General features: G+C 38.5%; 1 protein-coding gene across 21 annotated transcripts in view; it reads right to left on the reverse strand.

Annotated features, from left to right (window-relative positions):
- Nucleotides 1-19,343, reverse strand: part of LIMCH1 (LIM and calponin homology domains 1) — a 312,143-nt gene that overhangs the window by 25,948 nt on the left and 266,852 nt on the right. For all 21 annotated transcript variants that reach the window (XM_044767755.2, XM_044767751.2, XM_044767754.2 and 18 more), the window contains 3 exons: nt 8,622-8,712; nt 6,789-6,952; nt 2,899-3,004 (listed from right to left, as the gene is read on the reverse strand). In XM_044767755.2, coding sequence (XP_044623690.1) covers nt 2,899-3,004; nt 6,789-6,952; nt 8,622-8,712 — 361 coding nt within the window. The remainder of the gene's footprint in view (nt 1-2,898; nt 3,005-6,788; nt 6,953-8,621; nt 8,713-19,343) is intronic.

A 19,343-nucleotide genomic window follows, 5' to 3' on the forward strand; every position in this document is an offset into this window, starting at 1 on the left:
TTGGGCGGCCCAGGGTTTTGCCGGTTCAGATCCTGGGCGTGGACATGGCACCGCTCCTCAGGCCATGCTGAGGCAGCGTCCCACATGCCAACAACTAGAAGGACCTACAACTAAAATATACAACAATGCACTGGGGGGATTTGAGAAGAAAAAGCAGAAAAAAAAAGATTGGTAACAGTTGTTAGCTCAGGTACCAATCTTTAAAAAAAAAGTTAAATCTCAAAATGATAGGATGATATGCTATGCAAGAGCAAAATGCACAGTTTACATTGCTTTTGGGGAATAATGGAAAAGTATAAAAGCAGAGATGAGTTCAATTATTTTTTATGTACCTTACAAAGCTTATTATGGAAGTCTGTGGCAGAAGTTATACATGTGTGTAACAAAACAATGTACATATGTCTTTCTGCAATGTGATGGCTTCAGGCAGACACAGCAGCTCATCGCAAGCATCTGCATCCTTCAGCGATGTGCTGCACTGGTCCGCCATCATTCTCAGTGCGAGTAAAGACATCAGTTTTAAAATGTGCACACGTTTTCCTCAAACACCAATTTGAGATATCTTTCTACTGCTGGGAGACAGTTGAGAGAAGGAAATTTCTCACATCTAAACGTATTTTACGAATGTCTTCAGAGTATTTCAAGACTATTTATGCACATATGTGTGTTTAAGGGAAACCTATGGAACATCAATAGGGCCCACCGGCAGATCTTCAGTAGCCTGTATAATCAGTCTATAAATTGATGACTTTATGGAAATGGCGGAGATATCGCTTTCGAGGGAGAGAGAATTAGGTATGGCTCCAGGATTCCTGATCTTAACCCTATAGCTTCTTTGGACTTGATATGTGACCTCAGACTAGTCACTTAAATGTGCACTGACTTTTTACATCTGGGCTAAGTCCTATACCTGCCCCCTCCCCTCCCAGTTAAAGACAAATGATGTCTTTTAAGGTTATACTTACTGGAGGGCTTTTGCCTCCGGAAAGATAGGGACTCTATATGCTCCAAACAAGTACTACTGTTACTTTTATATCTAGCAGCGATGTCTTTGGCACACAGTGCAAACACATCCTTCAAGTCAGTGGTTTTCAGAGTGTGGCCCCTGGATCTGCAGCATCAGCACCACCTTTGGGAACTTGTTAGAAATGCAAATCCTGTGGCCTCAGCCCAGACCTATTCAATCAGACACTGTGGGGCTGGGACCCAGCAATCTGTACCTTAGCCAGTCCTGCAGGGCACCCTGGCACATGCCCATGTTTGAAAGTTAGTACTTAAAGCCATATCCCCATAATATAAACATTCTTATTTTAAGGAAAGCATCTAAGAATACTTTATTTCTGCCTGGCATCTTGCTCTATACTTCTGTTCCTACTGCTACCATCCTGCAACTACTAGATTACATTATTAATTACTCTTACATTACATTATTCATGCTTATTCTGGGCCAAGTGTTGAGCAAAACACTTTTTTTGGTTTATCTCACTTAATTCTTCCAATGTCCTATGAGGTTGGTACTATAATTATTTCCAGTTTACAGGTGACAAATAAAGATTAGGGAGAACTTGGTGGGTAAGGTGACACAGCTGAGACTAGATGAGCAAGAATTCGAACTCAGGCCTCTGCCGCCAGAGCCTGCAGCCGCAATTACGGCTTCCATGAGCCAGAGCACAGGACAGGTGTACGCCAAATAGAATTCTATCTTGAAATGCTCTAGTGCTACTAAATTTTATTTTTTAATCATTCAACTTAGATAAAGCAGAAAGTAAAGTCCCTTACTTCAACAGCGCATTTTACAAAATTGAGATGCCAGACAACAGGTAATGGAATGTAAAAATATGTAAGACAACAAAACTAATTAACTTGGCTTAAAATACCTATTTCCTCTCTATATTACTTATCTACACAATTACAAAGTACTAGAAATAGGCAGAATTAAAATGTCTAAATATGGTCAAATGCTGGCCCAGTTAAGAGACTTCATGTCATTCTCTTCAGGAGGGTAGGGCTGACAAACATAAAACAGATGCTTTAAAGACAGTATTGAACTTGTTTCCACATTAAGAAACTAGTGATCATCAGAGTATGTACCAATTAATTCCCTCCCAGTACTTCCTGTCATGTAGATAGAACCTGGCTTGTCTCCCAGTGTCAGCAAAGGCTAATGGAAGCCAACTCAGGTTCTGTCAATAGTGGCCCCAGATAGCTGCCCATCCTTGGAAAGAAGAGTAAAAATAAATTCCCAGCCACAATGACCCTGTGCTATCCTCTTTGCCTGGACTGATGAAAGATGCTAAAATATATCCACAGTCTGCCTGTTTGTCTATCTATCTATTCTTGCTATAAAGAATTTTTGGAAAGATTAAAGATTTTGGTTATGAGTAACACATTTAATGTACAATCATGAATGACTTCTCAGTAATCGTCATGTACACTCAGAAATTATTATGAAGTAAGCAAATCTGACTTTCTCCAAAGTCATTGTCAAATTAAATGGATATTTTACAAAGACTAGGTAATTAATAATTAATGAAGTTGATATAATATTAAGACTATAAACTTTTTATTAAAGCTATTGGTTTTTTATTTTGTAATTTTTTTGTTTTTTTACATTTTGGAGACAGTAAAATTAATTTAAGGTATCAGACACTTGTGTAGGCCCTATTGTGCCTACAGTGCCTGGCTGACAGAATGGTCTTGGCAGCCGGGGTTCCTGGCTTGGCCAAATAGAGAAAGCAGCCCAGATTTCCATTCTGAAGTTATTAATTCAGCCCTCGTGGACTCTGGCAAACACCATGGCTAAAGGGATGTCAACATAATTTAAAATAAAGAATGTTTTACTACAGATGGGCCCAGCAGAACACGTAGAATTAAACTAAAATGGTTCCTTCTCTTTACCTTGAGAATTGAGATTTGGCAAATGTAATTGGTTGGTTTCAGGCATTTTGTCCAGAAATGGAAACGTCAGGGTTGCTTCTGGCTCTGGAGATTTTGGCTTTACCACCTGGATCATGGGCAAATGACATAAACATTACAAGTACTGTCCATTAATAAATGCACAGGTGAAATGAAATGTAAAGATCTATGGCTATTCCCTAAGTCAATAAATCCAAATATTTAACTTTTAAATGGAAAATTTTGCTCCTTGCCCAAACCCCCTTCATGCTTTTCTACATTAACACAGAGGTCACTTTTCAGAGAAATCAAACTACAGCCTAAAAATTTGATAATCACTTTCATCCAAACCCAGAGGATAGTATTCCATCTTCAGGATTATACATCACTCTGTCTCATTTTCGTATTGATCAATCACACATTCTCTGCTTGATACTACATAATACTGAATTTGTAATGTCAGGAAATGAGATGATCCACATAAGATAAAAAAATCTTACTATGTGAGTGCTAAATATTAAAGTAATATTACTTTCTAATGGATGTTATTCTCCCAACACTATACAACCCCCCACAAACTTATGCAACGCACATTAAAGACAATACCCTTTGCCTGTTGACAAAGAAGCATTATTATAAATAATCGCTATCAAATAGTGCCACAGCAGTGATGGGCTTAGGGGATTTCTGAGGCATGTGAGACTACTTGTCCTTATGGTAGAGAGTTCCAAAATTACAGGCTTTAGAAATTCTTATGTTTGCTTTGCAGAAATAGATTGTTTTTGTTATTACTATTTAATTTTATTTTGTTTCTCTCCAATCTGAACGGCATTCAGTAGAAACATCCTTCTTCACTTTGTTGCTTCTAATCAAGTGATTGCTGAAAGACCAGATTACCCAACTAATGTCTGAAATAAGACTCAGGAGACTCTGAGCAAAGATCTGAATGAGGAGCACGGCTGTGTCAGTCGTGTCCGTTCAGCGGCTCACAGGACTTTCTTTGATTTCCTCTCTGGCTGGCGCTGTGTCCCCACTGGATTGATTTGACAGCCAACAGGGTGAGTGAGGCTATGAAACACTTGTTTCATCATAAGCTGATCTACGGTTTGGTCCTCAGGACGCTTTAATGTCTAGAATTTCTTCTCAGTAGGATTTTATTTTTCTTTATGAACAATGTATTCAACCCTAATGGAATCCTAAGGAAAATACAGTTAATCACTTCATTCTGCATTACAGAGGTCAAGCAGATGTCCACATGAACTTCAGTGTTAGACAGGGAGCAAAAGCCAAGGCCTAGACTTACCAAAGTTGACAACCCTCAAATCTTAACCTCATACCATTTCCTCTATAATCGAGTCTGACAAAAAACACGTTTCAGAAAATGCCCGGTTGTAAATGAAACAGTTAATTGCTGGCAGAAATGCTCAAAATGACCACTATGTGAAAAAGTCAGCCTATGTGGATGGGCACTTCATTTTATAAAGGTGACACCCTCAAGTGAAATCAGAGAATAAAACCTGTTGCAACCACTGTGATCACCTTTCTTCCTTTCTCTAAGAGTTAACTGTATAGTCAGGAAAAGAGAAACGGGGGAAATTCACATGGTGTGAGAAGAGCATTGGGTTCAAAGACGGTTATTCCATTTGCTAATCAACTAGCAGAGATTCTTAACCTGGAGTTAACCACAGAACAGAATTCAGGGGGTGTATGTACTCGGTACCACTTGATACCAAGGCAAACTTGGTAATCCTGTGTATTTTATGCTTTTAAAAATATTATTCTGAAAATAATGTCTACCAGACGGCCAAAGGGTTCATGGCGCACACCCGCATACACACACTTATACAGTTAAGAAGCCCTGAAAACAATTTTTTCCATAGTGGGGTAGGTATGACACTGGTGGTCCAAAATAGATTACACAGATGAGGTAACACAGATGAGGTATGTAGATGAATACTTTTTAGCTATGGTATTCATTTTGTTTGATTTTTTTTTTAATTCTAGCAGTGATAATAGAGCTTTTCTTTCAGTTTAAAGTTAGAAAAATGTCAATTTGTTAGAATGATAAATAAATAATGGTTACAAATGTAATGCAGATAAGTCAAAACCTGAAAAGGAGGAAGTCCTGCCTGCCCCCAGTGTTTTTCCTAGTTTTAGTTCCTCCTTTCAGACTTCCAGACCATTCTTCAATCCTCTATATAGAAAAGTGGGGAATAGGGAGAGTCTGAAATTCCCACAAGGCATCAAGGCCATAGGTATTTTTGTGGTTCTACCAAGGAGACAGCACTCTCAGCTCCTCAAGGCCAGGGGCCATGTCGTGTTCACTGTTGAGTATCCAGTGTCTAGTTCAGTGCCTGGCACACAGTAGGTGCACAGTCAATATTGGTTGAGTAAATGAAGGATGGACCAGAACCAGAAGTGGTAAATTTTCACTTTAGAGTCAAATCCAAATTTTGGGTTAATTTTTAAAGTTGGAATATCACCACATATAGTATATGTCAGTATGCAAGTCAGTGGTTCTCTATCTGGGCAGCCCATTAGAATCACCTGGGGAGCTTTTGAAAATACAGATGCCTGGGCCCTGCCCCCGGAGATTCTGCTTTGTTTGATCTGGAGTGCGCTTGGTATGTTTTAAATTCTAAAGGGTAGCCAAGGTGAGAAGACTGGTATAAAAGATGCAGACTTTTAGACTTTGTGCTCGAAAACAAGCCAAACTAACATAAATGAGATGAGACTCCAAAAGAGGAAGAAATTTAATAAAAACAAGGCGTTAAAACTCATTATATCAGAATAATAATTTTCTAGTTTCCTCGTTATTCAAATCTAGAGGCATCAGAAGTACCATTGCTATAAAACGGGTGGATATTGGAAAGAGAGTATTTAGCAAGCCGATAGGTTAAAAAGCAAATAAACAAGCCCATGCACAGCAAACTAAAATCTAACTGCAAAGTTTTATAACTTATATTTATGTTATATTTCTCTTTTAAATGTATCTAATTCTTCATAACTAAAAACCAGTTATTTAAAATAACTTTTAAAAGATGTTGAAAGATATATATACATACTAATATATACCAATTGTTACTAACAAAGAGGTAGGTTTCTGTGATGTTTTCTCTCTCTTGTTCTATTTCTACACATTTGTTTATTTACATCTTATTTTTAAATATATTTACATATATTACCTGATGGATTTGTTACATATTTCCATGAACATTACTGTAAATATGTATATATATAAAAGCTGTTGCAACAACTGTAATCACCTATCTCCCTTTCTCTAATATATACGTATTTTCCTTTTTTTCCTCACTTTCTCTGTGTATAAACTGAATGTTTGTGTCCCCCCAAAATTCATATGTTGAAACCCTAACCCCCAGGATGATGGCATCAGGAGGTGGGGCCTTTGGCAGGTGATTAGGTCATGAGGGCAGGGCCCTCACGATTGGGATTAGTGCCCTTATGAAGGAGACTCAGAGAGCTCCTCTGCCCCTTCTGCCAAGTGAGGACATAGCAAGAAGCCAGTTGACTATGAACCCGGAAGAAGATTCTCACCAGACACCGAAATCTGCCAGTGCCTTGATCTCGGACTTTCCAGCCTGCAGAACTGTGAGAAAGAAATTTCTATTGTTTATAAGCCACCCAGCCTATGGTATTCCATTAGAGCAGCCCAAATGGAATAATCTATGTATCTTTCTATATGTATTTAAATTTTTACAATAAACATGTAGTGAATTTGTATTTAGGGAAAAAAATACAGATTAAAGATAGGAAAAAAGATCAGAAGAGAAAAGAAATCGTCCTTAACAACAAGTGCCACAGCAGCAGCCAGCCAAAATGTGAAGTCTCACTAACTTTTGGATTTAATTGCTTTGGTCCACTAGGGACTTCACCTTTTGTGACAGCACCAATTCCACCTTTCCGCTCATTTCATTTTCCAGTTTCTTCTGGTCTTTTTCTTCTGGCATGTCGTTCTTCAGCTGGGGGCTGGAGGGAAACTCCACAAAGGCCACAGTCGGGCTGGATCGAGTCACAGTGGTTGTAAAATGCTGTGGCTCTGAAATGGAGTCACATTCAGAAACATCAAGAAGAAGAAGACGACCATGTAAAGGACCATTTGTCCTGTGATGCCACGAAGTACATTGCGTGTGTACTTATCCTGCTCCGGGCAACAAGGAGCTAGACTGCAGTGCAATGAGAGGTATAAAAGAACCTAAGACGCCAACATTCTCTAGGCTCTTTCACATTATAAAAAACTCAAGCAACATAAAACACATCAAAGAATCCCACTACGAAAAACTCAAGTTCTTAATAAGAGTTACAGTTTACATAAGAATAACAATATATGAAACAAAACACTGAAACAGAAAATACTATGATAGGTGGGTTGGATGGGAGGACATCTATAGATAATGTCTATCCATATGACTGAGCGGCAGCCTCACTCTTCCTTTGGTATGTCAAAGCTCCTTTTTAACATCACATTTGCATAACTGGAATGTGTTGATGATTACATGGTATACATAATGCAATGAGAATAAAGTGTTCTCTGCTATGTAAAGAATTAGGTCTACTCTGAGTGGGTGGAAAAGTTATCATCTGAGGGAGCGTATCAAAATGTGGAGGTGCAATCTAGTTAGTAGCTTATGCTAAAATTTTTAGTAATGACATTTAATTTATTTTAAAATGCCATTTAAAAATAATTTGGTACTAGAAGAGAGTGAGAGGTTTTTTGTTTTTGTTTTCTGTGAGGAAGATTGGCCCTGACCTAACATCTGTTGCCAATCTTCCTCTTTTTGCTTGAGGAAGATTGTTGTTAACATCTGTTGCCAACATCTTCCTCTATTTTATGTGGGATGCCGCCACAGCATGGCTTGATGAGTGGTGCTAGGTCTGCACCGGGGGATCTGAACCTGTGGACCCCAGGCCACCGGAGTAGAGCACGCAAACTTAACCCCTACGCCACTGGGTCAGCCCCAGAGAATGAGAGGTTTTTATGTTTATCAAAAGAAGAGGGGCCAACCTGGTGGCCGAGTGGTGAAGTTCGTGTGCTCCATTTTGGTGGCCCAGGGTTTTGCTGGTTTGGATCCTGAGTGCAGACATGGCACCGCTCATCAGGCCACGCTGAGGCGGTGTTCCACACGCCACAACTAGAAGGACCCACAACTAAAACGTACAACTATGTACTTGGGGGGTCGGGGGACGGGAGAAAAAACAGAAAGAAAAAAAAAGAAGAAATGTGTTAAAAACATTGAGAAACATTACTTTAAGGAACAGTGGGTCTCTATTCATACTCAGCATCCATATTTGTGGCATTACTTTATTCTTTCAAACTATTCACCAGCTTTATCATCTCAGCATCTATTTTTATGACATATTTTTCATCTACGTCTTATCTATTGCTGTTACTGTGTGTTAATATATGGCCTTCAGTTTTCAGCATTATTTATTTGGGGAAATACAGTCTTCTTTACGATGATGGAGATACACTTTCAAAAAAAATAAAACAAAGTAGCAAAAAAGCACAGGCTGGTGGTTTTACAGCAAGATGAATCACATGGTCGGAATTTCCCTAGCAAGCCTCTAGGTGGCAGCACAACCACACCAGTTATAGAGCTTGATACCTACCTTTCTATGGCTCAGTAGGAGAAATTCTTGACTCTATTTCCATTATATCTTAAAAGTTAGCATGATTCACCTTAAAATTAATCTGTTATGAGACAAACCTGATGAGGCAAGTTCTGTATTCCCTTTTTCTGTTTTTTCACCATCATTCTCATCTTCTTGACTGTTCAGTTCAGTTTCCTCAGTGGTTGCCTGAAAAAGAATTTTCCCCTTTGAATAAATTATCCCTTCGAAGATTCTAAAAGGTAAAAGATTTCTTTCTTCCTTTTTTCTGAATAGTAATAATTAGGCCAACAAGGCGAATTGCCTACATGAATTCACTCTTTTCTATTTCATAGGCAGCTTTATGGTGAAAGGCTAGATTTTCTTGGAAGGTGACATTCTGTGAAGGAGAACCACATTATAAGGGCGTACATGCGCCCCCCCCCCCCCGACCTCCCCACCTCCTCTGACTGCCTCAGATGCACATCCCCACTTTTTCCTTCTTTTTACATTGAGTTTTCAAAATCATAGTTACCACCCACTTGCTCCAAATGCCTTTAAAGTTGGCTTAAGGTCATTTCACCAGTGAATTTTTTTTAAGGTTACACACAGCCTCTCAGTAGCTTGTCTTCAGCATAGACGCCTGTGGCTCTTAGCATTGTGGGTTTTATTCTCGATGTTCTCTTCTTTCCTGGACTCTCAACATCTCTCTATTATCCAGATCTCATTGTCTCTCTCTCTCCTCTTCTCTTACTGGTTCTTATTCCTTTTCTTTACACCAAAATATGGGGTCATCCCTAAAAACTTCAACTATTTCCCCCACCTGTGCTGAACCAGCCTCAAATGTATCGATTATCCCTATGGAGTGACCATTATGTTCTCTGTCCACTTATGACTTGTACTTTCATCTCCAGCCCTGAGAGTCCATCAAAGCTTCAGTTCGGCTGAGCTGACCATCAGTGTCATGGTAGACGGCTCACACTCAACATGCTAAAAGTTACCTGCAAACAAGCCCCTCCTCCGAATCTGATGATTTCTGTTTATAGCATTAGTTTCCCCATCACAGAAATTAAAGTCTTTGAAGTGTTTCTTGACATGCACCTCAAAACTGTCCATTATTTGCCAAGTCCTACCAAGGTTCTAATGTGATAGTTTTTATATCCATCTCTTCCTTTCTGTTTCTACAACTAGGGCCTGAGTTTAGCCTTTACTCCTTTGCTCTTCCACCAAGGGGTGTCTCTGATCTGGATCTTGCTGTCTAATCTACTTGGCACGTCACTGTGATCATCTCTCTTGGTAGTACCTCAGTTTATCACTTTTATGCTTGTATTCCTGTCCTTCAGCAATACCTCAATTGTGCCAGTTTTATGCCTGATGGAATTTTTAACATTTTTAACATTTAACGAATTTGGAGTAACCTAAATGTCCAACAATTGGGTAATGGCTGAATGAATTACCATATTCCCATAAAAGGAACTATTATGCAGTTATGAAAACGTGTGTTGGACAACAGTTAATGATATGTGAAAATGCTTATTACCTAAAGTTAAGTTAAAAAGTATAAACTGTAGGGGCTGGCCCCGTGGCTGAGTGGTTAAGTTCGCGCGCTCCGCTGCAGGCGGCCCAGTGTTTCGTTGGTTCAAATCCTGGGCGCGGACATGGCACTGCTCATCAAACCACGCTGAGGCAGCGTCCCACATGCCACAACTAGAAGGACCCACAGCGAAGAATACACAACTATGTACCGGGGGGCTTTGGGGAGAAAAAGGAAAAAATAAAATCTTTAAAAAAAAAAAAAGTATAAACTGTATATAAAGTATGATGCCTACAATATAATATTTTATATATGCTCTACATATGCACAAATATACCTGCTAATACATACATAAAAATGTATAAAAAAAGAGATAAGGAAATACCCTAAAATGTTAATAAGTAATCATTTTTAATGTGCTTAAATTTTGAATGAATTTTTCTTCTTTTTAAATATATTTCCATATTCCAAAATGTTCTACAATGACCATGTATTACTTCTGTAATGAGAAAACAAAATCAATGTAATTTTACATTTCCTTTATTGGGAGCCAACTGACTCCACAGTGAATAGCAAATTCTCCCACTGATACTATAGTAGTTGCTTGATAAAAGTAAATGAAAGGTTGACTTGATTACTGGTTAGAATATACCTCAGCAACCAAAGAGAATAAGTTAACGACTATCATGTTTTTTAGTAATAATGTCTTATTATAAAGAGCTAAAGTTGAATTTTTAAAGTGTGTATGAAATATTTCATAAATTTAAAAAGGTTTTAAGATAATGACTAAAATTGGTTGCAGAAAAGGCATTATTAAATACTTTATAAAATATCCCCATGAGTTCTCTAAAAGCTGTGGCTTTATGGGTCTCTCATAAGGATATATATTTTATGCATAAATCAAAATTTGCCCTTCAAGTAACCAAAATGAAAGCCCTTTAAAGTTAATGTATTGGTGGAAACTGTCATTGAAGTTTTTAAAGACAAACTACGCAAGGACGAAAGAATGGTTCAAAATATGCAAATCAACAAATGTGATACACCATATTAGTAAAACGAAGGATAAAAATCATATTATCATCACAATAGATGCAGAAAACACATCCTTTCATGATAAAATTCTCAACAAATTAGGTATAGAAGAATGTACCTAAACATAATAAATGCCACATTTGACAAGCTCACAACTAATATCATACTTAATGGAGAAAAGCTGAAAGTTTTTCCTTTAAGATCAGGAATGAGACAAAGATGCCCACTCTCATCACTTCTATTCAACATAATACCAGAAGTCCTAGCTAGAGCAATTAGGCACAAAAAAGATAAAAGGCATCCAAATTGGAAAGGAAGAAGTAAAACTGTTTCTGTTTGCAGATGACATGATCTTATGCACAGAAAACCCTAAAGACTCCATCAAAAAACTGTTGAAACTAATAAATAAATTCAGCAAAGTTGCAGGATACAAAATCAATATACAACTATTTGAAAAAGAAATTAAGAAAACATTCCCATTTACAACAGCATCAAAAGAATAAAACACTTAGGAATAAATTTAGCCAAGGAGGTGAAAGATCTGTACACTGAAAACTATAAAACATTGATGAAAGAAATTGAAGAAGACACAAATAAATAGAATGATAGCTTATCTTCATGGATTAGAAAAATCAATACTGTTAAAATGTTCACACTACCCAAAGCGATCTACAGATTCTATGCAATCCCTATCAAAATTCTAATAGTATTTTTCACAGAAATAGAAAAAACAACACTAAAATTTCTATGGAACAACCAAAGACCCAAATAGCTACAGGGATCTTGAACAAGAAGAACAAAGCCAGAGGCATCACATTTCCTCATTTCAAATATATTGCCAAGCCATAGCAATCAAAACAGTAACATACTGGAATAAAAATAGACACATAGATCAATGGAACAGAACAGACAGCCCGGAAATCAATGTACACTTTTCCAGTCAAGTAATTTTTGACAAAGCCTCCAAGAATATAAAATGGGTAAAGGAAGGGCCGGCCAGGTGGCGCAGTGGTTAAGTGCACACATTCCGCTTCAGCGGCCTGGGGTTTGCTGGTCCAAATGCCAGGTGTGGACATGGCACCGCTTGGCAAGCCATGCTGTGGCAGGCATCCCATTTATAAAGTGGAGGAAGATGGGTACGGATGTTAGCTCAGGGCCAGTCTTCCTCAGCAAAAAGAGGATTGGCAGCAGATGTTAGCTCAGGGCTGATCCTCCTCAAAAAATAAATAAATAAATAAAATGGGTAAAGGATAGTCTCTTCAATAAACGGTGTTGGGGAAAAGTGGATATCCACATGCAAAAAAATGAAATTGGATTCTTATCTTACATCATACACAAAAATCAATAACTAAATGGATTAAAGACTTAAATACCTGAAACCACAAAACTCCTAGAAGAAAGCAGGAGGAAAGCTCCTTGGCATTGGTCTTGGAAATGATTTTTTTGGATTTGACACCAAAATCACAGGCAATGAAAGCAAAAATAAAAAGGTGGGACTATATCAAACCAAAACGTTTCTGTACAGCAAAGAAAATAATTAACATAATGAAAAGACCATCTATGGAATGGGAGAAAATATTTGCAAATCCTATATCTGATCAGATAAGAGGTTAATATCCAAAATATATAAGGAACTCTTACAACTCAATAACCAAAAAACCCAAATAACCCAATTAAAAAATGGGCAAAGGACCTGAATAAACATTATTACAAAGAAGATATATAAATGGCCAACAGGTATATGAAAAGATGCTCAACATTACTAATCATCAGGGAAATCAAAACCACAATGAGATATCACCTCATACCTGTTAGAATGGCTATTACCAAAAAGTCAAAAGAAAACAAGCATTGTCCAGGATGTGGAGAAAAGGGAACTCTTGTACACTGTTGGTGGGAATGTAAATTGGTACAGCGATTATGGAAAACAGTATGGAGGTTCCTCAAAAAATTGAAAATAGAACTACCATATGATCCAGCAAGTCTACTTCTGGGTATATATCCAAAGGAAATGAAATAGTATCTCGAAGAGGTACCTGCATGCCCATGTTCACTGTAGCATTATTCACAATAGTCAAGATGTGGAAACAACCTAAGTGTCAATGGATGAATGGATAAAGAAAATGTGATGTGTGTGTATATATATATAAAATATCTATATATTATACATAAATATTAATATTATATAGAAATATACAATTGTATATATACAAATGTTTATATATATATATATTTATGTACACACACACACTCACACACAGTGGAATATTAGTGAGCCTTAAAAAGAAGGAAATCCTGGGGCTGGCCCCGTGGCCGAGTGGTTAAGTTTGGGCACTGCGCTGCAGGTGGCCCAGTGTTTTGTTGGTTCGAATCCTGGGCGCGGACATGACACTGCTCATCAAACCACGCTGAGGCGGCATCCCACATGCCACAACTAGAGGGACCCACAACGAAGAATATACAACTATGTACTGGGGGGCCTTGGGGAGAAAAAGGAAAAAAAATAAAATCTTAAAAAAAAGAAAATCCTGCCATTTGTGACAATATGGATGAACCTGAGAACATTATAGTAAGTGAAACAAGCTGGATACAGAAAGACAAATATTGCACAGTCTCAGTTATATGTGGAATCTGAAAAAAAAAGAAAAAAATGCTGAACTCATAGTAACAGAGAGTAGAATGGTAGCTAGCAGAGGCTGGGCACAGGGGGAAAGGGGAGAAAAAAACAATCAGTAGAAGGGCGGTTGGTAAAGCCTGGGAGGAGAGAGTCATGGGAGTTCCTGTTTAACAGGTAGGGTACAGAGTTTCAGTTTTGCAAGATGAAAAGAGGTCTGGAGATGGATGGTGATGATGGTTGCACAACAACATGAATGTACTTAATGCCACTGTACACTTAAAAATGGTTAAGATAGTAAGTTTTAGGGGGCCGGCCCCATGGCCAAGTGGTTAAATTTGCACGCTCCGCTTTGGCGGCCCAGGGTTTCACCAGTTCGGATCCTGGGCATGGACATGGCACTGCTCATCAGGTCATGATGAGGCAGCATCCCACATGCCACAACCAGAAGGACCCACAACTAAAATATACAACTATGTACTGGGGGGATTTGGGGAGAAAAAAGCAGAAAAAAAAAGGTAGTAAATTTTATGTGTATTTTACCATAATAAAAAAATTGGAAAAAAAGTCACTGTAAAAAAAAGAAATAAATGAAACTCATTTGCAAATTTTCTAAGATTAAAAACCCCACAAACTTTAAGCAACAAGACTTTCAAGCTTCTAAAGGATTTTACAATAGTATCTAGTGGCAAAAATGTGCTTTTTCTGGGGCTGGCCCTGTGGCCTAGTGGTTAAGTTCGGTGAGCTCCACTATGGTGGCCCATTTGGTTCCTGGGCACAGACCTACACCACTCATCGGTGGCCACGCTGTGGCAGTAACCTACATACAAAACAGAGGAAGACTGGCACAGCCCTTAGGTCAGGTTGAATCTTCCTCAAGCGAAAAAAAGAAGACTGGCAACAGATGTTAGCTGAGGGCAAATCTTCCTCAGCAAAAAAAAGTGCTTTTTCTTTTGGAAGATGGGGTAGTTCTGAAATCCTCATAATTAGGTGGGCATTTTCTAATGATGGATAATCATGTATCAATTCTGGAAGAACATACTATTAAATTAAAATGTACTTTTAAAACCCTAGGCAGGAAATAAGCATCACATTTATATTATTTAATGGATTTTGTACCTTTTTAATATATCAACAAGCTTTAGTTGAATCCTTTTAAGAGACTTAATGAATGGAAATAGTTAAATAAACTGAAGTCTCTTTTAACATAAAGTTATACATATATATATGTTGTATGTGTATTTACATTGTTATATGAACAACTGATATGACAGTAGCATTTGAAGATCAACCAATCTAGCATTACAATAGAATAAGTTGGATTTTATAATTCAAAGTGCTCCCCTCACACATAAAAATATTAACATATGACAGCATTTTCTGTTTTATGATGCTTATATATATAATACTGTCAGAAATACTGATTTTAGGTTTCTCCCCAAATGAATTAGATTACAGAAATCTATCTGAGGTTGGGAAACAAATTTGCAGTCAAATATTGATGAGTGATGCTCTTGAGAACACCAGTGTCTCCAATTCCTAGAAAAAAAATTAAATAACTACAAAAACTGGGCCAAAGCCTCCGCAGCCCAAAAATGAACAAAGAAACGGACGTATTTTATTAAACCCCGGTTGCTACCTGTATTATTTTAGGTACTACTTAGAAAAAAACTGCACTGTCTGTAAATGTGACACACTATTGATTATAAGACATATCCTTATTCAGAGACGTTTAGATGTGGAAAGTGTGCCACTCGGAATCAATGAAATAAGATAGTTCATGAAGTCCTTTAGACCCAATTTCTAATGCAAAGGAGACAAAATCCTCCAGCACTACTTTACTAAGGATGATTTTCGAGCACACCGCATTCCAGTAATATTTTACTAACACATGACTAATGGAGAACTTCCACTTTTTAGAATTCTCACATTTCTGAATGTATTTCCATAAGGCTTAACACTCAAATACTGAGCTCCCAGGTGACCCAATTTATATTCCCTTAAAATGACACTTGGAAGGTTACACACTGTTGTTACTGTAGCCACAATTAATATATATCACATTTACCATGTGTCAGCACTGTTAGGGCATTTGACATGGATAACCTCACTTAATCCCCAAACAAGCTCATAATGTATGTACTGAATTGATTCTCTTTATACAGAGGAATCTGAGGCCCAGGAAGCTAAGTGACTTACCCAGGGTGACACTGAGAGTAGGAAGGAGAGGGGGAAACTTGCCCTGTGCTGGAAACCTCCGTGCTCCATCATCTGGGCTTGGAGTCACAGCCACCTCCAAGTTGTCCCCAAGTATTTAAAGGTTTTGATTGATAAGAAGAGAAGAAACCTGAGAATGCCAAGTTCACTGCTGAAACGATTCAAACTGTCTTTTCCATTCACTTTCCTTCTCACCCTTTCTATCTCCTTCTTTCCATTCTACTTCTTATCCATGTATTCTTCAAAAGATGAGAACTCTCTGGAATCTCTCAAGACAGGAGGCAATTTAGCTAAGTCTCTGCTTCGCAGGGTGGCTTCCCAAACTGCCCCCAGCCATCACCCATCTTGGGGCTTTCAATCCAGTCCAGGTTCTGAGGGGTAGGGGCCCAGCAGAGTATCTGGCATACAGCAGATAGGCAATCCATGTTAGGTAAGCAAAGGTTACACGCATTACTTATGAAATTTATACTGTCAAGCTTAGTTTAAATGCATAGTAGTCATCAAAATCAGGCTATTACTAGCAAAATATTCAGGATAAATTAAGAGAAAAAGCAAGCTACAACACAATTTGAATAACATGAGCCCATTTGAAAAATATTTTATATGCACTGAGAAAAAGAGGAAAAGGATACACATTTGAAAAAAATCTTAGTTTAAGCTCTGAGTGGCTGGAGTAAGACGTAGTTTATATTTTCTTTATAGTTTTCTATATTCTGCAATATATATATAGACTATATGTAATCAAGGGAAATCTCCAAAGCCACTGTAATTAACTTGTGTCTGGATACTCCACCCTGAAGGCTTGTTACTTTTGTACTCACATCACTACTTGGAAGGAAATGAGTTCAAAATTGGCAGTTTTAACCAATCCTGATAAACTCAAAGGTTTGCCTGAAACAAACATGCCTTGCACTTTCTGACCCATACTTTCCTTTGGTTACAGCCAAACAGAGGAGAGCTCTTCCCTTCTCCAGTCGGTAACACTGTCTCAAGGATGAAAACAAGTAAATAAAAACAGATCCCTGGACATGAGTGAATGAGACCACAGAACAGTTCCAGAGACCTAAGCCAGGAGTTGGCTTCCCCTCGACTGAGAACACCATCCAAACCGGCTCTGGTGCCAGACTCAGCCCTGAGGCCACGGGTGGGAGGTGGCAGTTTCCTGGCTTGAGAGGGACACAGTCTCGCCATAAAATCTACCTGGCATCTGGCTGTTCATTTTAACAGGAATCTCATTGGTGGACTGGCCCAGAGAGTGACATTGGAGAATGAACTGGAAATAGGAAGCAGCACAGCAAGGAGTATCCTGAGATCTAGGGCTTGGGTGGTTCTGTTTCTAGGACAGAGAAGCTATAAGAACTTGGACTGATCATTCAACCTCCACAGGTAGGAAGAAGTGATGTCCAGGGTCCTTTCCTGAGCTACTATTCTGTGACTCTGAGTGATTCCCTGCTCCAGTCTCGAGTAACTTATTTGCCTATGAGCCCAGAAAATCAGACTATTTATGTCTTGGCGCCATGACCCAGGTGCCACATAGGCCATGCACGTGTTTCTCCTTTCACTTTTATGTCTCCAAATATCTATTTCCACTGGACGAAACAGGATCTACATGGAGAATCAGCCTCTCCCTTCCTTAAACTTTTTCTTTTTGCCTTAAACTTTTCAAACCAACAACGTGAGGCTCTAATCCAGGCAAGATGGGCTCGGTTTGACCTTTTACAGTCCGTGATGTGTACTTTCTTGAAATCTGTAAATGCTCTCTACCTAAATATCTTTAATGACTTTTAAAGAGCATTAAAATCTAACACTCTCACAACTACTTCTAGATGGGGAAAAACAGTTTCTAAAGAAATGTCTGTTGACATTTGACATCTACAAGGAATTTGCAGTTGGTCTCAGTTGTAAGGAAAATAGCACCTACTCAAATGCCTTCACCCTGCTCTCACTGCAAAATAAAATGTTTCAAGAAAGATCTGATTGTCTGTTTTCCCGGATCAAGAAAACATTAGTAAAGGACTGAATTTTCAAGGGGAAGGCCTAGAGCTTTATGAAGGTGAAAAAAACTGACCTACTTTGTTACTTAGTTTGAGAAAAGCAGATGAAGTAGTTTAGACACCTAATAGCTGAGTTTGGCCCTTGGTCAACGAGGGAGAATTGCCACAAACCTGGTGGGGAGGTGCTGGCCAGCAGGGAGGGTGTGCATGACAGCATTCAGGATGAGCTGGCAAGAGGGAGCTGATCCACAGTCATGGAAAGGAGTGACAGAGTCAATGGGTGGGAGTCTGGGGGTCTAGGCGGCAGAGGAAAGCCAGAATTGGGAAAGAGTGAATAATAGGAGAAGCGAAATGAGCTGCAGAAATAATCATGTGAGCATCTGCAAGGGCAATCGTCTTCTGGAAAAAGCTATTCACATCTGCATGCTTCTTAGAGAATTACAACTGGAACGACTGACAAGCTGAGTTGGAAGACAGCAAGAAATTCATTTCATTTATTTGAAATTCACATCTGTGCAAGATGGTAATTTTGACGATCTTACTTTAACCCAAAAAACTTTACCCTTATCACCTTTTCTGGCTTCTGAAAAATATACTGTGACTTTCTTTCTCCTATTTGCTGTATGATAATATTAAAAATAATTTAAGGGCACCTCTGTCTATCAGTCGCTTTGACATCATGGTAAATGCTCCATATAAACGAATTCTCACAATAACCATCAGATGCATATACTATTATTCTCCTTATTTTAAATATAAATTGAGGCTCAGACAGTTTAACTTGCTCAGGTGGGGTTTGATCTTTGACCTAGTGCATGGAGTACTTTAGGTGATTTAGGAAACGGTCATTTTTGGTACTATCGTGGAAAGAAAAATTCAAATACAAATATAGCTGACAGTGGAAAATACTAGAAAACATTAGAATAGTTTTGAGGGAGACATAAAACATCTTTCTGCAGGGCAATAAATAGGATAAATTAGTCCTCAGACTAGAAGACCTCCCAAATTTTTTTCCAGTCCTACATTCTAGGAGCCTGTATTTGTGCTACAACATGATTTTCTTACAGAGCCAGCATTTTCAAATGCAAAAAGAAGTACTGGTTTCCACTGGGAAATATCTCAGGGATAACTGGAAGGGGCCTCTGCTCAGAGTGTACAGCATCTAGTCACCCTCTTCACCTCTTGGGATCCTCCTGTGGGCTCCACAACCTTGTCCATGCCTTTCTTTGCTTCTGCTATTTGCAACATGTGGAATAGCCTCCTTCCTTTTTGCATTCCAATGCAAATCCCAAATTTACCGTCAAGTTTCAAAATCCACATCCCACACAAAACCCCAACCTATAATGATCTTACCTATTCTTTGCAATCTTATACCCCTCTGGTCTTCTGACCCTAATATGTAGCACTTAATTAAATATCGTTTTATACACTTTTCTAGTTGCTTTATGAA

Source organism: Equus asinus, chromosome 3 (genome assembly GCF_041296235.1).
Source record: "Equus asinus isolate D_3611 breed Donkey chromosome 3, EquAss-T2T_v2, whole genome shotgun sequence".
In the NCBI taxonomy this organism is placed as follows: domain Eukaryota; kingdom Metazoa; phylum Chordata; class Mammalia; order Perissodactyla; family Equidae; genus Equus; species Equus asinus.